This window comes from Chelmon rostratus, chromosome 9, assembly GCF_017976325.1.
Source record: "Chelmon rostratus isolate fCheRos1 chromosome 9, fCheRos1.pri, whole genome shotgun sequence".
Classification (NCBI taxonomy): domain Eukaryota; kingdom Metazoa; phylum Chordata; class Actinopteri; order Chaetodontiformes; family Chaetodontidae; genus Chelmon; species Chelmon rostratus.
Genome location: NC_055666.1, coordinates 17,142,370 through 17,162,750, shown reverse-complemented (window position 1 = coordinate 17,162,750; position 20,381 = coordinate 17,142,370). Strand labels below are relative to the sequence as shown.

General features: G+C 41.3%; 2 protein-coding genes across 3 annotated transcripts; both read right to left on the bottom strand.

The window, feature by feature from the left end:
* Positions 1–424: 424 nt before the first annotated feature.
* sesn4 (sestrin 4) lies at positions 425–11,540 on the bottom strand. Of its 2 annotated transcripts, none has more exons than XM_041944037.1 (9): positions 11,351–11,540; positions 4,807–5,004; positions 4,399–4,581; positions 3,941–4,186; positions 2,975–3,089; positions 2,667–2,791; positions 2,016–2,182; positions 1,785–1,929; positions 425–1,695 (listed from the first exon to the last, which is right to left on the bottom strand). In XM_041944037.1, exons 1-9 carry the CDS (start codon positions 11,414–11,416, stop codon positions 1,606–1,608), a joined length of 1,335 nt encoding a protein of 444 aa, XP_041799971.1. In that variant the 5' UTR covers positions 11,417–11,540; the 3' UTR covers positions 425–1,605. The 2 variants fall into 2 exon arrangements, with proteins under 2 accessions (XP_041799971.1, XP_041799972.1); XM_041944038.1 differs by lacking the exon at positions 11,351–11,540 and adding an exon at positions 7,924–8,013.
* Positions 11,541–16,029: 4,489 nt separating this feature from the next.
* zgc:92907 (uncharacterized protein LOC436733 homolog) lies at positions 16,030–20,225 on the bottom strand. The gene is made up of 4 exons (XM_041944374.1): positions 20,056–20,225; positions 17,977–18,139; positions 16,780–16,918; positions 16,030–16,696 (listed from the first exon to the last, which is right to left on the bottom strand). Exons 1-4 carry the CDS (start codon positions 20,134–20,136, stop codon positions 16,588–16,590), a joined length of 492 nt encoding a protein of 163 aa, XP_041800308.1. The 5' UTR covers positions 20,137–20,225; the 3' UTR covers positions 16,030–16,587.
* Between the last annotated feature and the right edge of the window lie 156 nt (positions 20,226–20,381).

The following is a 20,381-nucleotide window of genomic DNA, read 5'->3' as shown; positions in this document are numbered from 1 at the left end:
TTTTAGCCTGAAGGCACCTGTGTTAACAGCGCTTTTGCTTTTGTCGATATGCACTTCTGTTTCTTTTCTACATCCCGCCGTTACTACAGTCTAACTCTAAACAGTCTGTCACACCTCTACATCTATCCAAGCTGCAGCACAAAAAGCAGGTCCTACCGTCACACCCAGAAACAACACACAAAAGAAAGTACTCGAGAGCAGCCTGTGGCCCACCATTAAGCTTCAGTTTTGGCCCTTCATAGGGAAAAAGTTTGGGCACGACTGCTCTAGAGTTTACAAAAACTGTAAAAAAAAAAAAAAAAAAAGACAGAAAAGATACAAGAGTTTCAACAACTAGTTTGCACATTGTTCTGCTTTACAAATTGTACCATGGATTTTGACTTGATAATCAGCTTTGATACAGTTCACAAAAAAAAAAAAAAAAAAGCTTTAACACAAAGCTTTGAGCAAAACAGCTCAACCTAAACTCATGACCAGTGCAGATCTACTTCTGGGCATTTTCCATCTATCTAATTCATCACTGTTGTGACAGGTTGAGCTTTGGCCTGAAATTCGGTCTCCGATTTGATCATTTCTGACGCCCATCAGTCCAAACAAAACAATCATTTAGCGAATGGCTCAGCTTAATCTTCACCATAGGAAACAGCTCACTGACCTCTTTAGTTGCAAATTTTCTTATCATCAGGTTTAAACTGTGTTTTGCAAACACGGCTACCTTCAAAATCCTTCCAACGATTCACTGAAATATCTCGGATCAAGTTACTTCACCCAGAAATCTGGGGTTGGGAACAAAAGCAAAGTCTGAAAATCTGAAGACGTCTAAAAGTCTTCATTACACGTCGTACAGTGGAGAGGAAAGGCTTCAGACCCACACACTGTGCGTCTCAATGTCTACTAATGAGCTACCTTGCATTATAAATATATAAAGTTTAAAAAAGTGCTTATTAAAAGAAACTATAGTGATGTGATAACTTCCAGCAGTGTCACTGTTGTTTGTTCTTGACCAGCATTAATACGAAACGTTAGGGACAGAATGACAGTCATCCTTCACCGTCCACTTAATGTCCTCCTCCAACACTGACAAAGATTGTCCCAAAAAAACAAAGGCCCTGGTCTCCCATCAACATTTATTCAACTTGTTCAAAAAGATTCTTTTTTTCGAGGGGGTAAAGCATAGTTAATACAAAAGGAGATCAAACTAAAAAGGGAGACTTTTGGCCACTCTAACACACTGCTACCACCAAGCAGTTTCTCACAGACTGAGCTGGAACACAAAACAACAGGTAAAAATTAAAACAACTCTAGTAATAATTGCACATAAACTTTGAGAGCCGAGATGTTTGATAAGAGGACTTCACAACAGGAGAATCTGCAGAAGGGGCAGGGGGCACGGGGGGTTGTGGCACACTATGGTATAAATACATTAAATCTGAGAAAAAGAAAAGCACAATCATGAGGCACAGCTACGAAACGATGGAGCTCTGTGTCCATTAAAAGTGCTGCTCTTGTCCCACTTCACCGTCTGCTGTTGAGATTTCTTTATCCTCACGTCTCTGGGTCTCTCTGTACCAGCGGAAAGTTTTAGCTTTGTGCCTCTCCGAGCACTTAGGCAATCATGTACTGAGTGATGGCTCTCAGAGCATATAGCAGCTCAGCCTGCAGCCGGGCCTCCATGATTAGTAAATTCACGTGTATCTGAGGGAAAGAAAAATGATTCAAACAGAGTGCAAAAAGAGGGGTTGAGGTTTAACCAGTGGAGAAGATAACAGTGAAGGTCTTCTCACCCGTTCTGAGGTTTTAAGTGGGGCCCAACTCAGCGGACACACTGGGGTTTTGGTGGCGTCCGGAAAACAGGAGACAGTCTTGATGTACAGCTTCAAATCCCGCTCCAGCAACTGGTTCACTTCTCCGTAATCATAATCGTCATACCTGTGACCACAAATGTATGTATTTATCTACTGAACACAAAGAGAAGTGGGGGGTTTTTGTATGGGTGAAAAAGGAGGGTCGCTCACCTTATTCCTAACACACAATGGATGTAATTCCAGATCGCCCTCTTCAGGTCAGGGCTGTGCAACGAGGGGAGGGTGGCCACGCTCCTGAACCGGTCGTCCAGGAGGTGCCCGATGTCCGAATACAACCTGTTGACTAAGGAGAAACCGTGGTCCTCCCATGAATAGTCCTGCAGAGCAAACACAACACATCTTCAAAATCAGCATTGGAAGGTTTTGATGTTCATTGTCACTAAATCACCTACCAAAGAGGGATCCTAGACAAATGTCTTATACGTGTTTTATTTGAATAGTTTTTAGAAGCAAAAGTCTGGGGGAAAAAAACACAATTTTGTGCAGCAGAAATGTACAGCATCACGTAATTGACTCTAAAGTATCGACCAGAATGTAGCATGGCATCTCGGTTGTGTAACATGAAAGAAGTTCATGTAAAATCCAAATAAAATAACTTTTCATTTCTTAAAAAAAAAAAAAAAAAAGAGAATATATAAGGGAAGGAACCTTGTTTCAAAAAAGTGTTAAATAAAGGCCTAAATCCTACATGTCAGTTTACTGTTGATGCCAGCCAATGATAAACAAGTACTTCCTCTGGCCGTAACACACATACAAGTATACCGACAGCAAAACCCACCTACTGGTACATAACGTCCTCACCTGAACTCTAAATACTTGAAAGTGGTCCTCCTCCCTACGAGCAAACTCCTGATAGCAAAAGTCAGGGTCTGTGATGAACCGCATCGGGTCTGCAAGGCAAATCATCTCCTCCTCTTCTTCCATATCTAAAAAAAGACACGATGAAAGCAAAGGAGATGGACGGGAGGCACAGAGCGTGCGTCAATAAGGGTGGCTGATGAGCGATAAGTTTCAAACCATGTGACCTAAATTTAACGCTCGAGATAACCATCAGAAGTGAGTGAGAAAGTCTCAGCTTGTCTGTGCGTATCATCTGCCAAGTAGGTTACCTGTCTGCTGGAGTGTTTGGGTCTGTAGGAGACGCTCCTCTCTCTTCTCACGCTCCTCCTGGGACTTCTGAATCCTCTCCTTTAGACACACTATGTCACAGCTGGAGTCAAGAGACTGTCAACAGAAATGCCAGGAAGAGCACAGATGAAGTATCTCACAAGAACAGACACAACGCACCGCTGCTGTGACGAGAAATAATCTGATCATACATTTAGCATCAGAAAATGAAGGCATCTCCGACATATTTACACCAGGAACTCCTTTCAACCAAAGCGATGCAACATTAATTAGCATTTAATGTGGAGAATCACATGCTCAAACGGACTGAACTATCAATTTCACACTACGAATTCAGGTTTATTTTTATCTTTTATGTAACAGATGGTGTACACTGTACCTACATAGATGTTATTCTCAATCAAACATTATTAAAAATGCTAAAATCTTGCTGAAATGCGAAAGAACTAAAATACTGTAGAATCCTACTGAAATGATTTGCTGATTAACTGATAACAATGGACAGAAAATTAACAACCATTTTCCCTAAATCGATCAATCACATTCTCTGGTTCTTGTGACAATTTGCTGCTTTTCTCTGTCTTGGATTATTTTTCACTATTTTCTTTTAATAGACTAAAAGAACAGTCGATTCATTTTAAAAATAATTCTACAAAAAGCGATCATGAAATGAAGTTGCATAACCTTTGTAATAATAAAAGCTATTCATGTATGTCTCACCAGTTTATCTCAAATGAAGCAAAGAAAAAAAATAGTTATAGCTTATAGCTAAATCTATTACATGCATATTGTATAAAAAATAGCATCTAAAAACCAAAACAAATGCACTGTGAAAGTTTCTTAGCATTACAGAAGTTTAAAAAGCAAGGCGAGAGCAATATTTTTCCTGCCTTTCACTCGGTAACTGATTGACTTTGATTTTAACAAAATATAATTCTGACTGTTACCCGTCGTCGTGTTATGTGTTCGGAGGGAGTGGCAGGCGACTGAGGCACATTGGTGTTGCCGTTGGCAGCATCAAAGGGGCAGAAGGTCGGTGGGGTCCCGTTAGGAGATTTGGAGAGCGGGACAACATCTGAGTCTGTGTCGCATCCAAACACAAAGCTGCAGAGGGAGTGGCAGTGGGCCAGGATCACCACAGCCTGAACCAGCTCAGCCAGTGACCAGCACTGCTCGCCCGACTTCAGCAGTGTCTGGAGGGAAAACAGACAAGAGCTCAGGGTCAGACTGGTCAATGAACATGTGTCATTTTAAGGCTTTTCTTCAATTTTGTTTATCTGCATCCTGAATGCTCTAAAGACATAAATAATTCTGTTTTTCTCTAAGTGATAAGAGGTAACCATTTAATACTGTGTTTATGTACATTTCGTAGTGTGCGGTCCGTCTGTGTTTTGCTTGGCTGTACCTGGATGTGTGAGCAGGCAGTGAGCCAGGGTTGGTGGGCCAGCACCTTGTTGATGTGGTCAAGGAGGCGAAGGCGAGGGGGCGCCGCCTCCAAACCCTGCAACCACAGAGGGTCTCCACCCACCCTTAGAAACTGGGCTGAGTGCAGGTACACCAGGTAGTTGCAGTGATGTCGCGCAGCAGCCTGAAAGTCAGAGGAAGATGTAGCTGAGCTGAACAGATTCGGGGGAAATGACTGACTCAGACATAAGAGCTTGTTATTCTTCAATTTTGAATAAAACTATTATGATGAGTAAAAAAAAACCAAAACAAAACAGCTCCCCAGACTACTATGTGTTTAGCGACATATGCAGGATGACAACAGGTGAGATCCTGGGTATGCATAAACAAGACCAGCGTGGTCACTGACCATGATGGCGATGTAATGGCGGTATGGTAGTGGCAGGGGGCCGTCCATGTGCAGGATGTAGTGCTGCGTGCGCAGGAAGCTCTCCAAGTACTGAGGGTGAGAGGCCATCTGCTGGGACACGGCATCCACGCTCCCCGTGCTGACCAGAGCCTTCATGAACAGCAGCGACACTCGCTCCTTCTCACCGTTCACCATCACCTACAGAAACCAGGACAGAGAACAGGGAGGAGGTTGGTCTCTGTGGCGAGAAGCAAAAACATCGAGCTGTTTGTTATTGCGGTAAAAGCCCAGGACGGCTTTTCATTGGGTTCATGTGCATGATGCTTAGACAGTGTCCATTGGAGCTGAAACATCAATTAATCAATTTGTCAAGCTGCACAGATATGAGGATTTTCTATTTTTCTCTATACTATATCCCTGTAAATTAGTCCTTATTTGGATTTTGTATTGTTAGGTTTAAAAAAGAAAGTAGTTTGAAGATGTCACACCAAGGGCTGTGGCATTTTTGTGACATTTAAGAGGCGCAGAAATGAGCCAGTTATTTGAGGAAGTAATCAGCAGGTTAATCAATAAAGAAAAGAAACACTGATTGCAGCACCAGCAGCCATCGACTTCTTAAAGTGCCCATAGTGACAGTGATAAATGTCTTCATTGACACCAGTAACACATACTGTCCTTCGGGGGAATTATTGGAACTCATTTCACAGCCAAAGCAGGTTGGCTCAAGATGAGGTTGGTCTTCAGTGTCCACACCATGTGATGGCTCAGACTGTGGACTGGAGTCATGTTCCACATCTTAAATCAACTGAAGAGAGGCAGTCTTGGAAGAACAGCACCCACGAAGCTGTGATACCGGCGCCACTGGTTAGTGAGTGCATTTCTTACATTATTCTTTCTGCAAATAAAACAAGGAAACAACGGTGCTCAGCTGGGAGCTCAACAGGCACACAGACAACAACTCATGTTGGCTGCAGCAGGATTTGATGCTCCATCACTACATTTTATTAAATGTAAATGAAGCACAGTATATTTACAGGTATCCACTTCTGCAAATTGAAAGTAGATGCAGTGAACCAAAACAACGAATAGCTGAAACCAGGAAAAAAAACACCCAAAGTTGTCCTTTCAAAAGGGGATTTACATGCTGGGAGGAAACACAGATGAAGGAACTAATGTGAAAGTCGGGCTTAGGAGGCCTCGAAGAGGGAAGCTCCACAGCAGCAAAGAAGTGGATGAGACCAAACACACAAACACAGGAGCGACTGAGCTGAGGAGCCAGAGGCCAAGAGAAACAGACCCATGTGGAGAGGGGAGCTGGCCTGCCCTCGTAGGCACAGCAATTTATTACCTCTCTTGCCAACATACAATGGCCTCTAGGAAAAGGTGTCGGGGAGCTCGGCCTCTGAGCAAGGACTCAGTTCCCCTGTATGTGAAACCTGAGTTCACAGCGCTGATCAAAGCCAAATGGCTCGCTGCAGTCTGAGCCTTCTCCTTTTAACAGCACAACCTGCTGTCTAGGATTATTACTGCCCTGTCAAATCACAGACACCTCAACTTATGTCACAGATAGTGGGAGTGAATGGCGACTAGCGGGCATTGTTACTTAATTTGATTTCTGCACAGCTCTTTGGCATTCAGTACCATGTTTATCTGCCTGGTAGCTCCATGTGGTATTTCACTCCTCCCTGCAGTGGATGAGGGTTTCCTCCTGATCCTGCAAGAGGCTCCACCTCATGACCTATATATGGTCCACTCTCACATCTTGGAAGACGTGTTAACATACTACACATTAAAGAAATCGCTCTCAATCTGATGTCTATATTTTTCTAATGTCATATATATATTTATACAAGGCCAAAGAGAAAAGATCTAAAAGGAACAGGAGGATAAAAAAGCAGCAAGTGAACAAGGAAAAGTGCCTCTAAATGAAACTCGGACACAGAGGCAATCTCATCTGTCACCGTACATGGGATATGGGCTGGAGGGTTCGTAGAGCACACAGGTGCCTGCCAATCAAAGACCTATTGACAAGAGCACATTCAAACAAGTATCTCTCTGCAAACACAAGAGCCACTGATTAGTATGCTGAGCTGCAGAATCTAGGTTACTGCTCCATCAAGCACTAACTGGCTTGGCCAATGAAAGGAATGGGCATTTCAGAGGCCTACACCATACAACATGCTTTGAGTATAACTTGTCATGCACTTATCATGTAGGGAGCAGTTTAGTTTTTTTTCACTCTGCCACTGTGGAATGAGCTAGGATTGCAACATTAACAGATTATACTTCCATCTGATCAGGAATGATCCATGTGATACTGTTTAAAAACTGCTCTTAAACAAATCTTTGGCATAGTGGTGCAGTAATTTATTTCTTATCAGTCGGCATATTGGCCAATAATATCAGCCAGCGAATGCATCAGTCTGGCTACAGTGCTGACATGCTTTTTTGTACTTTATAGAATCAAACTGTTTCAGAGTCACTGCACAGCACACAATATGATTCCAGAACAATAAATTTACTTGGCTTTCAGACTTCAGAGCTGTTCCAGACTCCCCAAATATGGGTGGAAAACATTTCAGACTTCAGACTTAAGAAATATTGCAGTTGCTTAAAAGCCAGACTACTAAGATATCATGACAAATCCTTGTCAAAGTTGGACATCATGCACAACCAGGTGACACAGAGAACCTTGCTGAAGTGTCCCTGAGCAAGGCACAGACTTCTACTTGCTCTAGTAGGGCTGTGCTGTGCCTCCTTGTTGTGTAAGGTAAGAGAAACAAAATTTCTGCATGAGCATTAATTCAGCAAGGGTTACTGTTGTTGTTGTTGTTGGACCAGTTAAAGATGAAATGACAAGCTTGCGTTTCGTTCAGGGAACCCTGCGCCCACACAAGGCACTGTCTATGACTCTACTGCCCACACTGGACATTACAGGGCTGCACAGCTAGGTGATAAACCCACTGCACTCTTACCAAAACACATGTACAACCAGCAGATATGAAAAGACACACACATCAAATCCCTACAAACTAGTGACCAACTGACTGGTCACAATTTAGTCTTCGACCACTGTGAAATTTACAGTTGTGACAAGAACCGTAGAATGAGACTCACCATGTACTCTTATATAGACCGACGAGTCAGGGATTTGCCATCACTGACAACACACAATGAAAAAGGAAACTGGTGTTTTGTGAAGTCTCATAAACATGTCTGGACAAATACAACAGAAAAAGTCAAACTGAAACAGGAACTACAGTTGATATGAGCAGTCGCACAGCAGGAAATGACACATCCTACAGTTTTAACTGAGTTAGCTGACGGCGTAACACAGAAGCAAAATTAAAACGCTGCCAAATCTACAATTCAAGACACTCTACAGTAAGTTTACTTGCAAATTTGAAAAAAAAAAAAAAAAAAACAACCAACGAAGATTTTGAAACTCCTAAAATGAACTCAGCATCTACACTCCATCTTTAAATTACATCTCTTTTGTTTTTCCTGGTTGTCAGATTCAAACAGAGTCAAACAATTTATATTTCAATGCTTTTTCAAATAAGTGATCCATTCCGCATTATTTAAAGAAACATTTTCATCACAATGTATCAATAATTGTGATTAATATACTCCAGGGGAGGAGGTTTTAGACAGACATCTTTTGTCAAAGCTGTGTCCAGACACCCATCCACACTGTTTCATCATTGTTTCCTAAAAACAAGCTGCAAAAGCTGCACACAGCAGTACTTTTGATAAGGCGATACCCTCCTTGTTGTCCACCCACATGAAAAAAACACCCGCATGAAAAGAAAAAAAAAATCTGGTAACAAGCGTGTGTGGGCGGATATATGAAGCAAAAAGGAACAAATCATCATTTAGGTGACTGTGTATGGTGGTATTACAAAGCATATTTTGGTTTCACATGGAGGAAAACAGTCTGATAGAGCACAAGCACATAAAGGCTTTGTGCAAACAAACCTATTAATTCTGCTTACAGTACGCCCAGCAGCAAATGATTTTGAAACAAAGCCATTTCTTCCTAGTCAAAAACAAGCTGGAGGGTAACAAAAGCGATACAGCGATGTTGATATTAGAGCACTGCTGTATTCAAATCACGAGATGAATTCAAACTTGTGGCCTGGCAGCAAAAGACAGAGAAAAACAACTCACAGAGGGCCTGTTGTGGTCAAAAATTCACAGGTGCAGATAATTTGACATTCAAAAAGAAAGGGAAAAAACCACAGGAGAGGTCATTTGTTTATTGATCAGACTCGAGCAAGAGGCAGGGATGAAATGAAAAACAGGGGTGACGTCACTTAGGGGAGGAAAGGTAAATGGAGACAAAGACAGGCTTTGATAGCAGGCTGACAAACAAAACAGCAGCACTGTACAGCCAGGGATATGAAGGTGCGGGCAGGACTGAGATTACACACAAAGAAGTGGAAAAATGATGCCAGCAGTCTTCCAAGGGTAAATGTGTCAGCCTGAGATGAGATGTGCATGTGCGCATGTAATGTCTGTACGTTTGTGTGGTGTTGGTGGGCTGCGGGGGGGGGGGGGGGGGGGGTTTGCTGCAGATAGAGGAGGAGGACATTCAATCTGCATTCCGATTGAGCCTGGAGGGGGTCCGTCCTTATCATACGCCGGTGTCCTAGGGTCATTACCTCTTTGACCGCCCCCCTTCGCCTCATTACCGGAAACACAAGCAGCCAGGGACGATTTTGGCTCTGCAACCTGAACTCAGGGAGTAGTGCAAAAACAAACCAGCTGCAGCCCAAAGATGTTTGGAGAGGGGAGGGAAAGGAGCTGCTGGGTAGGACAGCACAGCAACACTACCAAGACAAACAAAACACTGTGCTGCAGGATGGGAAAAAAGACAGCAAGCTGAGCCCACTTACAGCAGATGAGTGATCAGACATGTCAGAAAACACGGTGGGCAGGTAGAGCAAAGGGGGGGGTGCAGTAACAAAAGACTTACACTGATGTAAGGCTACTTCATTACTTGTCTCATTCACAGACAAGGGGTGGATTATCATATCAAAGTCAGGTGAATGCCTGCCAAATATTTGTTTATTTAACAGACAGTTTTGGGATGCAAGTGGTTTAAGAAGCTGTAAACTCACAGGGTTATTATCCTTTGCAATAGCATTGGCATACAAAACAAATACTGATTGCCCACAGTTATAAACTATTATGTAGTCAAATGACATGCAAAGAAAAATGCCAGCCGAATAACAATGAAGATGAACAGCAAACAGTGAAAAGGGCAGCGAAAAGTAGCACAAAGTGAGCTAGAAACCAGAGTAGAGGGCTTTGAATCCCTTGCTGCTCACATTCCTCCCTGTTTTGCTCCATTTCTGGACTATAATCTGCAGCAAACATGGCTTTTAGGGACTGCATTTGAGACAGCGCCCCCCTTCTGTTGCCAAATGAAAAACAGCGACAGAGGAGAAAAACAACTTTGATTGGCAGTCCAGTTCAGCCAGCAAAAAACAGCACAATAAAAGTCGCCCAACATCGAGAGGGACCGCATGCAAGAAAAGCTGAACAACCCTCATCTGTCCCCGTAGATTAAAAGCATTTAGACTGCTGTGTGCTTCCGAGCCGTCCTTATATCTTATTTATGGCCACTAAACGGCACCGCATTACTTCACAGCCACCTCGCTGACTGACAGACACTTTTCTCCCAAAATCCTTGGATGATGTCATCGTCACCTACAGCTTTCTCCTCACACTGCAACGCTATTGCATTAAAACACTAGCATTTCAGCACAGCATCTGCGTGAAAGTTACATATAATTATATAAAACGGAAAGGAAGTACTTAAATCATCCCTGTTGAGCCAACAAAAGCAGAATCGTCTCCAACGTTACATTGTTTGTGGGTTTAACATCACAGTGACGGCACAGACACACAACTGACAGCAACAGCCGAATTTTGTCGAACCTGTTCACATCTAATGTAAATTTACTAACGTTAGCTTTTATTAAGAAAAAGACGAACGGTTGCGAGCTTTACGTGACATTTTAACAACTGGGGATGGAAACGACAAAATGTTTCTTGGTGGCGAGTAAAGGTGGCAGCTCATAACCGTGAACTGAATCACGAAAACACATTTTATTGCCTCTTCAGTTGTAATTTAACTCCGATGTCTGCTCGATAAACCGTTAGCCGCGTTAGCTAGCTAGCGTCAGGTCAGAAGTTTAGTACAGCTATTTTCGCTCGCTAGCTAACTTACAGTAACTTGCGTTACTGAATGACACTTTGATAAAAAAAAAAAAAAAAGTTTAGGGACTGAAAAAGGCTGCGAACGGTAAACTCAATCTTACACGTTGGCTGTTAGCTGCACAAACAGGACATTTAAAGCTAAAAAAGCCAGAACAAGAGCTGCTTAGGAGAAAAGCTTTTCATGTCTGAAACAGTTCCTTAGGCAAATGAATGAACGTTACTCGGGCTAACCAGTTAGCCGCTAGCTTTAATTGAGTTAATACTAACTTAGCCTAACTATTTTCAACATCTTCGTTTTTTGTCAGCTTGAACCTACCTGTTTATGCACTCGCTGGCGCTGGGTTCTTAGGGGGTACTCCATTTTATTCGTACAGATGATCATTTTCCAAAAAAAAAAATTAAGAAAAAGAAAAAGTGCTGCTACTGCATGGATGCGGCTCTGTCTTGTCTTGGTGCCTTCCAAGCTAGCGAACAAAGGCAGAGAGCCTGCCGCCGGATGCAGTCACTCAGTCGGTCCGTAGCTGAACACTGGACAGAGAGAGCAGAGAGAAAACCTTCCCAGAGTCGAGCTGACAGCTCCAGTAACAGTGTGCCCAATCAAAGCACAGGAGGCGGAGCCGGCTGGCAGGGTTATATCCAAATGCTAATGAACATCTGCCAACAGGAGTACAGAGAGGCAGGAACAGGCCAAGGCAGACACAGGGTCGGACTACCAACTTCTTACCAATTCTTGAATCCTGGGACGGGACATTTGTTAGGAATCTGCATTATGTCTGCGTGTACGCCCTGTTTTATGCTAGCTGTGCTGTTTTAGTTACAATATACTGTACACTTGGATTGGAAAGATGGAGCATCAGACAACCAGTCACACCCTGGACTAAAAAAAGACAGTTTCCAGGTATTCCAAAGTAAAGTAATACAGATCAGTGTGTAATCCTGCTTGGTGGGACAGAGGCAGGTTTGTAGTTTCAGAGATGTATGTGACTTCTTCTGCAGACAGTTACTCTACATGGTCAACAGCACAAGAACCCAAATACTTTTGAGTTTCTTTGTTTTTGTTTTTTGTCTGGGTGTTGGTGAGGGGAATCTTAAAGGGGTCCTTCCGAGGCTGGATTAGTATCCCAAGGGGCCCCTGGGCATGGAAGTCCATGGGGCAAGTTTTAAAAAAAAAATTGCCTCCCATCTTTCATGCTCAGGGGTCCCTGGGCCCCGATTGCCCTTATGGTACATGTGGTATGTGAACTTCATTGAAAAATTCATATAACAGAGGTTCTAGACCAAAAACACTAGATCCTACACTTCCCATGATGCAACTTGATAGTATCTTTTTGTTACAGCCTCCCTGCCCTAGTAAAGACCCATGTCCCATCCTTTTAACTCAGGTTTTCTGTTCTGAGACGTTTTTCCCCTGAGACTTGATAACACACAAAAAACATCATACAACTGCCTTCATGGGCTGCTCATGAGAAGCAAACTGACCATCAAGTGTAAAAATCAGAGGACTTCTCATTTAATGCCACAGCATACAGCGATATTTGAGACAATGGTGTGCTTCTATCTTCATGGCAGCAGGTTGGGGAAGGCCCTTTCCTGTTTCAACATGACAATGCCTCTGTGTACACAAAGCCACGTCCATAAAGACATTTTTTCCCAGTTCGGTGGGGAAAAACTTGACTCGCTTGTGCAGAAATGACTCTGATAAAACGTGTCTTTTGCATCCAAGTCATGCTAAACTTAACAGGGGAAAAGACAGAAAAATCTCAATTAAGTCTTGCTGCCATACATCAAGTCATTTAAAAGACCCAAAGGCAAAGACAGCATGTCGCATTCATGTAAGCTAAACACACAACAAGCATTGTTTGCAGTCCCTCTTGCCATGAGATGTCCTCAAATGACCACTGCATTCAGGCTTATTTGATTGACCCTCTGCTTTGACCCAGTAGTTACTTCTTGTACAGACTTATTCAGTCCACTCTCATCATGATGAAAGGGACACTGGTTTATCAGAAATCTTGGAACTGGATTGGTTCAAATCAGGATGTTTTCTGCCTGAGTGCAGGAATCATGACTTACTTACTTGCTTACAAGTTCACGTGTATAGGTACAATGTCACCAAATAAATGATACTTCTAATATTAACGGCTGCTCGGTCTTAACAAATTAGCTTGTATTTCCTTTTTGAAAAGGTATTTCTTTGAGGCAAGGTTTCGCTTTGCTATATGGAAACTTCAGATTTATGAAAGTGGAACTGAGAACAAATCTGGACACAAGAATGCACAAAATACATGCAAATTGCTCTGTTGCTTCTGTCTTTAAAATTAGATTTAAATCATTGGCCAATCTGACACTAATTAGTGTATTTGTGAGTGAATATCTTTTGGATTTGTGGTTAGATATGCACTTAAGGCAGACACATTTACCATAAAATCAGATCAAACGTCTCTCTGAGGCCTTGTGTGGTCCCAGTGGGTGACTGATAAATACATGTATAACATTTAATCTACATTAAGCAAAGACTGTCTTGGCTAAAATACACTGAGCTTTAACGCAACCGCATAAGCTTCAAAACAAAGCTGACTGAGAAGCTCCAGTGGGGAATTCAAGTGACAGTAGATCTGAGTGTCCATCTCTATTAGATTAACGTGCAGTTTGCACAAACATCATGTGAACCACACTGGAGTGGCAGGCAGAGCCAGTCCAAACCAGTTAACTACAGCTTTACTGATTCGAAGAAAACTGGCAAAAGGTTGTGACTTTGCCGAGAATATCTGCAATAAGGAGGTTTCTCAGTCAGCAATTAAGCCTTGTCCTAGATTTGAAATAATATTCTAGGGCTTCAGCTAACGACTGTTTTCATTATCAATTAATAGTCTACAAAAAGTCAGATCTTCAAATGGTGTCTTTTATCCATTGGACAGTCCAAAGCCAAAAGATACTCTGTGTGAGTATCACGTGACACAAAGAAAAAAGGAGATCTTCATCAAAGTTGCCCATTAATTTTCTGTCAATTGGTGAATAATTTCAGCTCTACAACTTTCAGCAGAGATACTGACTGAAAAACATCCAGAGTCTTGCACCAGGCTTAATACTTGTGTGATGATCTGGCTGTGAGTGTCAGAAATTCAAAATGTAATTGTGTGTCCTCCATGACTTTGGCTGGAACGTTTCAGAAGCAGCATTGTAACATGATGTTATTTCAGAAAGGCTTTTTGTGTGAGTGCCTTGCCTCTCTTAATATGTGCTCTGTGGCTTGACCCCATGCTCTGTTTTTTGTGTGTGTGTGCTGTATGTTATAAGTAACCACTTCCCGAGCTCAGCTGATGCGGTAGAACAGCTGTCTGGTGTACCGGCAGCATCAGAGACTAAATCTATGTTACGCCTTATTTATCGCACTGATCAGAAGCAGCCATTACTACGTTAGTCTATCATGAAAAGAAAAACAAACAAAGATGGCCATTCTCCTAATGAGTTTCTTATACCAGAGAATCATTCTTTTCCACAGAAACAGACACAAAGGGGAGGGAATTTCCTAAGAAGGAAACCTGCCAGGCCTCTAGTTTATTCCTCTTGTACAACAGATTAGTTTCTTTTTCAAGCTGCTTGAAATACCATCTATAAATCAGAGACACTGGGAAATTAACATCCACAGTGTTATAACTAAATAGTAATACTAAATGTTTCCTGCTCTGACTCTTAACACTGTTCACAGGCTCAACTGCTACACTTGACTACGTGCTGCCTGTCACCCAGCACTTCCTGTTTAACAAACCCTCTCCTGGTGAAGAAACTGCAACTGTCAATGATAAATCAAAAGTCTTACGCCAGCATCGAAACTTCTCCTAAATTGTAGTTTGTCTTTTTATTGCAGTTTTGCAGGGATTTTGTGTAGATAACCTCACACCAGCTGAATGCGTGACAAACGATCTGTCTTCAAAATAATAAACAAAGAGTTTTATTCTAAAATGAGGTTCCCAGGCTGTTGATGGCAGCCTCTGCAGAGATACGGGGACAGATCGAGGCAGAACTGGTTGAATAAGGTTAGTCATGGCACATACAGAGGGATTCCACTGAACGTGGCCTGGAGCCACATCAAAAACTTACTCTTAAAAATGTCTTAAGAGTAGAAAAGACACCAAATGTCTGCATCTGTTCTTGCCAGTTTGGACTAGAAGAAATTGGGAGTGTGCTGCACGTATGTGCTGGGGGACGAATGATATTGCAAGGTCATCGTTTTAAACATTATCTCACCCTTGTGGCAAGAACTGGTACAACTTGCCTCTCTGCAATGAAGCAAATTTGTTTAGTGTCTGTGTAAAACAGCAGCATTTACATCAAACCAGCTTTCTGTCTCCTTTTAAATAAGTGGAAATGAGTAGGAAGTGATATGAACTTATATTCACAAAGCTGTGTACAGTACATTATTCTGATTTAATTTAATAATAGACACCTTCAGTGAAATTTACAATACAGCTTCTATTTATTTTTGTGTAAGTCTGGCTTCCTCCTAAAAGAACGTCTATTGGACCACGATTTCAGAGAAACAGAAAGAGACAAAAGAGTTAGAGCTGCTAAAGAGCATGCTGTCTGCAAAGTCTTCTAATGGACAGATGAATACATGACCATGCACATTTCCTGATAAGATCAACTGTTTAAGAGCCATTCTTAGCAATGGCTGCCACTTTACCATCATGCCACAAAGACAGAAAGTGGCACATCGTCACAAAATGGATGTCATCAAATTGTATTGTCTGAAATCGGTAGTTAGGATGTGATAAGGATGAACCTGGCTCTCAGGCTGTGGGTCGTCTAGGTCGAGACTTTTTGAAAGGATCCTGATTTCCATATGTGGTTTGAAGACTGCGTGGTTCTTTGTATTTGCTGAACTGGACTCAAAGTGCAGCTCTGCCTTCAGCTCTCTGAACTGCTGTGTTGTGTTTGACTGCTAATGTCATCTTCTTCCTTCCCTTGTTTAAAACCTTTTAAAAAACAAAACCTAAAATAAATATACAAATAATTCCCAGCACACATAAGGATATGAAATTTGACATATATTATTATTGCATACAAAAACAGAAAATGCTCCAATGTTCATCAGTGTCAGTTAGGTTGTCAAAAGGATCGCTATACAATACAATACAATCTACCTTTATTATACATTCAATAGTATCTACAGTATGCAAGCCTAAGAAAAAAACAGATCTGCAGTCAGATTTTCAACCCAATGCTGCACAGATGAAACAATGGGGGAGAAAATTCACTGGTCCTCAACAACTACTATTAACATTATTACAAGTGTGTTGGCATGTGTTCAGTGACTGGTTTCCTGTTTTGTGTGTCTAGGACTTCTTCCTTTTTGCAGAGGCATCAGACATATCGACTATCTTTTTGTTTTACACTAGTGTTGTATCCATGGTTAAAATTCTGGTATCATGACAACATTGGCTTCAGTTGTGTGCTGCATCACAATGTAAGAACCAAGTATCATACTCTACTGCAACATCCTCAAACTCCACTGAGACATAAAATGAGCAGTCCTCTAAAATTAAAGTTCCACTAAACACCAAGAGCTTTGTCTAGAAAGTTGGCAAAATGCTTTGGCTGTCCAGGCAAGAAAGGCTGAAGAACAGAGAGATCCATGGTCTTCAGTGTTTCTGTCAGGGTGCTGAAAGATTTAAAAAGAGCTCGTTACTTTCGCTTTGTTAAATAGCCTCGCATGTATGAACTGCACATGTGAGAAGCACATACCTGCATGTGCAGTACAAAGAGTGGGAGTCCATGCATAGCTGTTCGGCCAGCTCCAGCTGGTGGTTGTCCATCAGCTTGTCATTGACTACGACCAGCAGAGACTTGCCTGCGCCGAGCGCCTCCAAACAACTTCCTGCCCCTGAGGAGAAAAACAAGACCCTCACTATGACCAGAAGTAAACTCAGTCTGTGTTTCTATTCGTGGAGGCGGACGACACATGACACAGACATGACTGGAGAAAACATGTTAGTATCATCATGTTCTATGTGTTTGTTTGTAGGTAGTTTAACTCATAATAAGGATACTTTTGACTGTTTATGTCAAAGCATTCTTTATGTATGCTGTTGTAAAATCACAAAACAGAAGAAAATACAATATAAGTGTAGTATAGATGTGTGTATATAGATGTGTAGTATAATGTCTTTTTTTTTTTTTTTTTACTTGTCCTTTTGGCTGCACCAAGCGCCGGTACCGTAATAACACAGATAGATGCGCATCACAATCCCTGTGGTGGCTGGCTTGAACTAAACACGCCACAGCTTGGCTGAGAGTGACTTTTAGGGAAGGGTGAAAATCCAGCACTGTGAAGGAACATGGCGCGCTGGATTTATGACACAAGACGAAATGAGAGCATCATTGCAGAACAGAACGTGGCACAACAATGGTTTTGTCTCGATTATCTTGCTTTCATAATCGCTGGAAGGCAAAGTTGTGTAATTGAAAATAAAATTTGATCAACTGCCCAGACCTACATTTTAGTCTTCTCCTCATACTTGATTGAACAGCATCCTGTCTTTAGTTCGCTCTCCGCCCTCTGATGCCTGACCCCAACCCTCATGTTGTGTCTGTTGTTGACGCTCTGCTGTATTAATCATCAGTTTTCTGTTTAATGTTTGCACACTGCTGACATACCAGTATTTGCTTTTCCTTTGACTTCTATATAGCCATTATGACTTCTGGGCAGTTAACATGACAACTACCTGCCTTAGCGACTCCCATGATAACCATTAATGTGCATTATGTTATTAAAAAGCCAATAAAATAGACAGTTTGACTAGATTTGAATTGAGTAGCCTCAATTGACAGTGACAGAACAAAAATATTGTTAGATTAAGATGTGGCCACCACATCTTACAGGAGTAAGAGTCTATTGTGCTAAGAGGAGTCAGTGTTCAAGGTTATTGATATTTTACTCACCTGCATGGCTGATGACGAGGTCTGCCTGCTTGATATCTTCTGCTAGAGAGGCTTTGAATCGATAAGCCTCCAGTTTGATGTGTGGACAGCTGTCAGCAGCCGGGAGAAGAGATCCTCTTCCGACCTGAAGAACCAAACGCTCGTATCCACGAGCCTTTAAAGCCTGTGGGGGGCGAAAATACTATAATTATTATAAAACTGCTCACAGGCTCACAAATTCACAAGTTGAATTCATTCACTTTTTTAATCAAGAAGCACTTGTTGGATAATAATGCTATGTTGGTGCAAAGTTTTCTGAGATTCGAGTTCCATCACTAAAGAGAGATAACACCTCTGAGTCACCTGTGCCAACTCTCTATATTTAGACAATGCCAGGTCCCACTTTCACATAAGTATAATATCTGCATACTCTAATGCTATAACCTCTTAATGCACAATTGTCATAATATTTAAGCAGCTTTAAGGTAGAAAATATTAACTTATGCCACATTATATGAGCTTGTTCCAAATGTTCATTGAACACATTACACTGAACACATTTTACACTGATGCATATTCAAACCCAAGGCAAAGAAATGTTCATCATTTTATACTAATTTCCCCCAAATTCAGGCTGACAAATTTGATATTTTAGGAAAATTGCGGATTTCTTCCAGAATCTAAGAGGAGACACAGATGAAAACATTGATTTTTCATGCAGTGGTCAATTTTGAGATTTTGGGCAATTTTTCTTCTATATCATGTCTTCTTTTAAAACCAGTGGAGAGAAAATGTCCAAAATACATATTTAAGTGTTTATTGTAGTTCTTTTGTTCTGAATATTTATGCACGTTAGTCCATACTTAAACATAATATTTCAGAAAACATCCCATCTAGATTCTGGATGTTTTTACAGAGGGGTTTGCTCTCTTTACATTAAGAAAAGAAAGTCACACATTTGACTGTTTTCACTCAGCTGGATTACTGTTTGGTCTGTTGTCCCTGAGTGCAAAACACTGCTGCTCGGACCTCAACCTGAACCAGGAGGGGAGACCACAATAGCCCAGTTCTTAAATCCTTTGTGTTGGATATGTGTCTCTGTAAGATCCTAATTTTAGTCTTCAAAAGTCTCTGTGACCTTGCCCCTATTTACTTTGGCAAATTGATCATTAGATATGTTCCAACCAGACCACTAAGATGGTTGCGTGGTAACTTACCACCCATCACAATTCAGTCCAGGGTCAGTTTGCAGTTACAATGGCCCTGAACTGACAATCTCAAGGTGGATGATAACCTTTCAATCCTCTGAAACACTTTGCCGTTAACTTCATATTTGAAAAAGTGTCATACAAACAAAGCTGTTAACAAAACAATTATTAAATATAATCATTATTTGTATTGATGGATGCAATAAGACATCCCGACAGCAAACATTCTGACTTATCAATCTGAGTTGTAACTAATAACACTCATGTTTTTACACGTGTGCTATAACAAACGATCTGTGACAATTATTCTCTTAATATACTGTACATTTATCTAGAATGCCTTACATTCGGTTCTCAAAATACTGTCAGTAGTCTATACAGTGGTAGAAAGTAACTAAGTACATTTACTTAGTACAAATTTGAGCTACTTTTACTTTACTTGAGTATATCCATTTTATTTTATTTTTTTCATATATTTATTAGGTGGTAAGGCACATTAGAGCAGAAACCAATGTCATAATCACATTGAATATCACATCACACCTGCATCACAGTTTAAAATGTTGAGTATATCCATTTTATGCTACTCTATATTTCTACTTCACTACAATAGGGAAATAGCGTACTTTTTACTCCTCTACATTTTAAATGCAGGACTTTTACTTGTAATGGGGTATTTTATAGTGTGGTATTGCTACTTTTACTGAAGTGATGTGAATTCTTACATTATTCATAGTAGCAGTATATAGTATATATATACACACACTGTATATATATATATAAATACACACACTGACATATCGCTACAGTATAGTACTAATAATGCAACAAGAAACTCGCAACAAATGTAAGTTAATTGGTGTTAGCTTACTTTAAAACCATGTTTCCTCACCTGAGCGGTCTCTGAAGACGTGATTCTTTCAATGAGCTCATCGAAGCTCGTTGTGCCGACAGTTACAAACACTGTCTTCATGGCTGCTCGAGTAAATCTGTCAGTTTTCTGGTTTGGAAGTAATTTCAAGCACTTTACAGCCACCTCTCACAGCTCATCTTCAACATGACAGCCACTTCCGCATCACACCGGCGACGTCACAGCCCTGAGAAACACGTCATGCTGCCACCTAGAGGTCTGGAGCTGTAACTGAGGCTGCAGTGTGGAAAAACACCAGTTTAAATCTCTGTTTTAATGCCTGTGTGTATTTCCTGCACAGTGATACA

Coding starts and splice junctions, on each gene's coding strand:
- sesn4 (XM_041944037.1), bottom strand. CDS start 11,416: ATGATCATCTGTACGAATAAAATGGAGTACCCCCTAAGAACCCAGCGC. Junction 3,090..3,940: donor AACACATAACACGACGACGG/GTAACAGTCAGA, acceptor TTCTGTTGACAG/TCTCTTGACTCCAGCTGTGA. Junction 2,792..2,974: donor CCAAACACTCCAGCAGACAG/GTAACCTACTTG, acceptor GTCTTTTTTTAG/ATATGGAAGAAGAGGAGGAG.
- zgc:92907 (XM_041944374.1), bottom strand. CDS start 20,136: ATGAAGACAGTGTTTGTAACTGTCGGCACAACGAGCTTCGATGAGCTC. Junction 18,140..20,055: donor CGTCTTCAGAGACCGCTCAG/GTGAGGAAACAT, acceptor CGCCCCCCACAG/GCTTTAAAGGCTCGTGGATA. Junction 16,919..17,976: donor CCTCGTCATCAGCCATGCAG/GTGAGTAAAATA, acceptor TTTTCTCCTCAG/GGGCAGGAAGTTGTTTGGAG.